Below are 6,000 nucleotides of genomic sequence, written 5' to 3' on the forward strand. Positions count from 1 at the left end.
ACATATTTAACCAGTCACAGCGAAAGACAGTTCATTTTTCATTTTTAGGCTTCACAAACAATGTTGTAATAAAGATACCTGTGCATATCTTCTTGCATATATGGATAAATATTGTGGGATAACTTCATATAAATGAAAATGTTAGGTCAAAAATAAGAGTTTTTAAAAGTTTGATAGCCTTCTTTTCTTGCAACTTTCACCCTGAGTATGGGAGTACTAATTTCCACAGTTGCTAATATCCTGTGTTATCAAACTTAACTATATTAATCAAACAAATGAACATAGAATCTCACTGACTTTTTCTTCTGTTTTGTTTGTTTTTTCATCACCATTTATTCTCCCATACCCTCTTCCACCTCCACCCATCCCCCACTACTGCAATCACCAGACTGTTGTCCATGTCCATGAGTTCTTTCTCGCTCTCTCCCTCTCTTTTCTGTTTTTGTTTTGCTCAATTCCTCCACCCAACCCCAGGCTTCCCCCCACCCCTGCCGAAAGCTGTCAGTCTGCTCTTTATCTATAAGTCTGTCTCTGTTTTGCTTGTTAGTTCAGCCTGTGTTTTAAACTGAATTTAATTAATTATAAGTTTGATTGAAATTTGTTATATGTATAGGAAACAGCTGAATTTCTTCTTCTGGAGGAGCCAATTTACATCCTCTATCCATTTGACTACAGAGTTTCTTCTTTATTGATTTATAAGCACCATGCATTTGTTTCCTCTTTGTATACAGTTCTATGAGTTTTGATAAATGCTCAGAATGATGTGATCACCACAATCAAGATATAGAACAGTTCCATTGCTCTCAAAAATGTCCTCATTGTGCTCTTTTATGGTTAACTCCTCTGCCAATTTCCAGTCCTTAACAACTGCTGATCCGTTCTCTATCCCTCTGGTTTTGCCTTGTTCAGAATGTCATAAGTGAATTTTACAGTATGTGGTCCTTTGGGACATAATTCTTGTATGTATCAATTTCCCATTCCTTCTCATCACTGAATACTATTCTGTTACATAGATGTGTTGTAATTTGGTTATCCATTCCTTAGTTGAAGGACATTTAGATTACTTCCAGTTTTAGGTGACTATAAATAAAACTGCCATGAACATTTACATATAGGTGTCTGTGTGGATATAAGTTGACATTTCTTTTGAGTAAATACCCAGATTGAGATTACTGGATCATATAGTAAATTTAAGTTGATTTGTATAGGAAACTGCTAAACTGTTTTCCATACTGACTGTACCATTTTGCATTTCCAAATGATGTGAGAGAGTTCAAGCTACTCAATGTTCTTGCCAACATTTGTTTTGGCTTTTGTTGTAAGAGTTTATTTTTTAATTTTATTTTTACATGTTTTTCTTTTGTGGGTTTTTGTGGGTTCTTGGTGTTCTTGTTTTTTCTTTTTTGTTTATTTTGATCATTCTATGATATTGGTGGTACCTCATTGCAGTTTTAATTTGCATTTTTCTAATCATGTTGAGCATCTTTTATGTGCTGATTTGTCATCCATACCACTTCTTAGTAAAGTGTCTGTTCAAATTTTTTTGCCTGTGGTATATTTAGCTGTATATTATGGAAACAAGTCTCTAAGTATGCTATTTGCAAATATCTTCTCCCTGTTTGTGGTTTGTCTTTTATTCTCTTTAGAGTGTCTTTCACAGAGTAAATTTAAGTCCCAAATTTTCTTTTTTTATATATAAATCATTCTTTGTGTTGTATCTAAAAATTCTTCCTTTATCTCCAGGAAAATAATAAAGATATTATTTTATGGTTTTTTTCCTTAGAAGTCTTAGTCTTACATTTTACATCAGTTCTATGCTACTAGATGTGGGGTATGGATCCAAACCCATCTTTTCTTTTGAATATGGATGTATGATGTCCTAGTCCCATTTGTTTAAATTTATACACACACACACAGACACACACACATACACACAGCTACCTCCATTGAGTTGTCTTTGCCTCTTGTCCAAATCAATTGGCCATATTTATGTATATTTATTTCTGGACTCTCTATTTCATCCCATTGATCTATTGCCTGTTTCTTCACCAATGCCACACCATCCTGATGGTGGTAACCTAATATTTAGCCTCAAAATCATGTAGTGTCAGTTCTCCAACTTACTTCTTCAAAATTGTTTTCACTAACCTATTTCTTTTACCTTTTCATATAAAATTTAGAATCAGTTTGTTCTTATCTACAAAAAAGTTCTGCTAAAATCTTGACTGAGTTTACATACTCTTGATTGAGTTACATATAAATTTAAGAAGAAAACTTTAGAGAAAACTATATATTCATAGACTTTTCTCATCTATCTATTCATCTTTTTCTTCACTAATTTGTAAAAGTCATGTATTTCTCTTAAAGATATTCTTTATAAGGCCTTTATCTATGTGGCTCAGTTGGTTGGAACATTCTTGCATACACCAAAAAGTCATGGATTCAATCCTTACTCCGGGCACATACTAGGTTGTGGATTTGATCCCCATTTGGGACACATATGGGAAACAACCGATTGATGTTTCTCTCTCACATCAATGTTTCTCTCTCTCTCTCTAAAATCAATAAACATTTTTTAAATTAAAAAATATATATTCTTTAGAAGGAAAAGAAAACTTTACTGGACCAGCAGATGTGGAGGCAAATGCACTAAGCCACGTGTATTGTTTCTCCTCCTAAGGCTCAGAGAAGAATGGAAGCAGAGACTGGAGGAAAGACTGAGAATGCTGGACAGTCCTGGGGAGAAGGAAAAGCAGGGAAACATTGTGGGCTGACATCCTCCTGGCTCATCCACTTCAAAGATAACAAGTCACCAAAGGCACTTTTCTAAGAGATAAAACTAGCAACCCCATTATGTGATTTACTAAGCAGGACACTTCCTATTTGACTTCCCATTTGTGAAGGAATTTATATGTGAGACTTACTGCCCCCCCCCCATGCTAATAAAGGTTATGGAAGATATTGTCCAACTCACTCCTCCCTGCACAGAGAATAGAATGACTGCCAGTGGAATGTGAAGCTCAGGTTATTTAATATTGAAAGCTCTTGGAATTAATACTCCCCCATCTCAAAGGTCTCTGTAGTACAATTTATTTCCATATTTTCTTCTCATTTTGAAATCTGAATGTTTTACCTAAGCTTACCAAGGGCGGTCATCATGATGGGAATCTGGCTTCCCTTTGTCTTTTGGGAAAACAGAGTCATACAGCCTTTTCTTTCTGCCCCCTTTTGTGTCAAGACAAAAATGCAACCACTTATAGAAATAAAGCAATTGTTGTTGGAACGTTTAAAGATGTCCCGGAGGTTCCTAAGCCTCTCCTCATTTTTTTGAATTCTTATTTGTTCATTCTTTTCTGTGTGGTTATTTCTTTCTTTCTTCTGAAACACACCAAGGCACATCATAATTACATTGGCCAAGGTAAAAATAAAGGAAAGAATCCTAGAAGCAGCAAGAGATAAAGAGACAGTAACCTACAAAGGAGTTCCCATCAGACTGTCAGCTGATTTCTCAAAAGAGACCTTACAGGCAAGAAGGGGCTGGAAAGAAGCATTCCAAGTCACGAAAGACAAGGACTTACATCCAAGATTGCTCTATCCAGCAAAGCTTTCATTTAGAATGGAAGGGCAGATCAAGTGCTTCTCAGATAAGGTCAAGTTAAAGGAGTTCATCATCACCAAGTCCTTATTTTATGAAATGTTAAAGGGACTTATCTAAGAAAAAGAAGATCAAAAAAACATGTATAGTAAAATGACAGCAAACTCACAATTATTAACAACCACACCTAAAACAAAACCAAAAGAAACTAAGCAAACAACTAGAACAGGAACAGAACCACAGAAATAGAGATCACATGGAGGGTTATCAACAGGGGAGTGGGAGGAGTTGAGAGCGGGGAAAGGTATGGAGAATAAGTAGCATAGATGGTAGGTAGAAAATAGGCAGGGGGAGGGCAAGAATAGCATGGGAAATGTAGAAGCTAAAGAACTTATAAGTATGACACATGGACATGAAGTAAAGGGGGGAAATGTGAGTGGGAGAGTGTGTGCAGGGTGGAGGGAAGTGAAGGGGGGAAATGGGACAACTGTAATAGCATAATCAATAAAATATATTAAAAAAAGAAATAAAGCAATTGTTATAAATAGAAGACTTTATTAACAATATAGTTTGAAAATAAACAGAACTAAGTTTTCTCTCTTCATATGAATTGTATTTATTTTTTTCATAAACATGCTTAATTAGAAATGTACAGTGAAAACAAGATAATGTTTAATAAACTTGGTTATCATGTCTCACTGGTGTGTGCCTACTGGTAACTCACTGTCTTAGTTCGTTCTCTGGTGAAATAGCAAATGTCAGCTCCAGCTGTCCTCACACACACTCTGGAATTTTAAGTCACTCTCACTGTAGCCTCCTCTCAAGCTCAGATTGTGACCACAAAGCAGGAGGGATTCCATCAGTAACTAGGCTTCTCTGCCCAGGGATTCCTCTCTGGGGGATGGGAGCAAAGTAGGGAACCCTGAGCAGCCAAGGAACACAGCTGGCCAGAGGAACACTGGGGATGAGATGGGAGATAATCTGAGATAGTGCCAGGGATGTCAGTTGGTGGTATGAACTTCTGCTCCTAGAAAGCTATATGGGCTTATCATGACTAAGAGAGCCATGGGGTGGCAAGAGGGTTGGAAGAGGTGATTCTACATCACCACAATATGAGATCCAGGGTGTAATGCTCAGATTCTGCCACGGGTTCTTATCCAATCTGGACACAACAAATAAACAGTAAAACAGTAAATTACAGTTTGGGAAATTTGTGCAAAGTTTGGGGGGAAAAGGCTAATAGTAAATAGAATTTTATTAAGGACAAGGAATCAATGAGAATATATATCAAGATACATAACCATATCTGTGGGTCAGGAAAATTCCTTGAGAAAGTGGTGTTTAAGCTGAGACTTACAAAAATGAGTTGGAGTTATCCAGGCATGGGTAAGTGGCCTTGGCAGGGAAGAACAGTAGATGTGAAGAGCTAAAACAGTAGGAGGGCTGCAGGGCAGGCACTGGGGGTCCAGGGCAATGTGTGACATTGACACAGAGTGGGGAGGGTAGCTATTCTGTAGGGGGGTGGAAAGGAGAGCAGGAGCTTCGGAGCCCAGGCTGGAGATTCTGGATTGATGCACAGGGGCACAGATAGCCATTGTAAAGTTTTAGGAAGAATGAACTGATTAGATTTGCATTTTTAACTCTTCAGATTTTTTAATACACATACACACATGTAACTTATAAAAACTCATAAATATGATCATCTCATACATGCAGATATGATTTTATAACAGTTTACTATTGACCCTTTCTCCTTTGTCTTTTTGTCTTGGTTCATTTCCTCCCTTTCTTCTCTACTCTCTATGGTCCTCAAGTCCTGCATCCGTCACCCATGTTAATAACACACTGTGGGTCCTCCTGCAGTTTCCTCTGTGTTCACATAGCCATGTACAGACACACACTCACACTGGCACTCTCTATATAAGTTCTACATCCAAACTCTACATCTAAATGGCTTTGCATTCATTTGGTAACATTTTACAAAACAGAATCATATCACAAGTTTCTGCACCTTGTTTTCCTCACTCAACTGCACCTCATAAACATGCTTCCAAGTCAATATGTAGCTAGACTTCACATTTCTAATGGGATCCTATTTTAGTATGATGCGGATGTTTCATAATAAAGTCAATGATTCTTTTAGAGATAAATAGCCACCCGATTTCCAGGATTTTGCTATTCAAACAATACAGCAGTAAATACTCTTATCCACAGGTCCTTTATATGAGTGGTTTTGTGCTAGAAAATAGCTTCACAGCAATGGAAAATTAGAACAAACATATTGCAGTTTCTACTTTTAAAATGTTACTAGAATGCTTTTCAGAAAGGCTGGCGAAATTGCCCTTTGAACCAGCAGTTCAAATGAGCATTCCCTTCTCCCTGTCAGCAATCAGTGTGATAGCTGT

The 6,000-nt window shown here is 37.1% G+C and overlaps 1 protein-coding gene across 2 annotated transcripts in view; it reads left to right on the forward strand.

The window, feature by feature from the left end:
• Window positions 1-3,324, forward strand: part of FAM240B (family with sequence similarity 240 member B) — a 40,974-nt gene extending 37,650 nt beyond the window's left edge. For both annotated transcript variants that reach the window (XM_045839836.1, XM_045839837.1), the window contains exon 3: window positions 2,681-3,324. In XM_045839836.1, coding sequence (XP_045695792.1) covers window positions 2,681-2,774 — 94 coding nt within the window. In that variant the 3' untranslated portion in view covers window positions 2,775-3,324. The remainder of the gene's footprint in view (window positions 1-2,680) is intronic.
• The last annotated feature ends 2,676 nt before the right edge of the window (window positions 3,325-6,000 follow it).

The sequence above is a fragment of the Phyllostomus hastatus genome, unplaced genomic scaffold, assembly GCF_019186645.2.
Source record: "Phyllostomus hastatus isolate PE091 unplaced genomic scaffold, TTU_PhHast_1.1 phas_contig_312, whole genome shotgun sequence".
Lineage (NCBI taxonomy): Eukaryota > Metazoa > Chordata > Mammalia > Chiroptera > Phyllostomidae > Phyllostomus > Phyllostomus hastatus.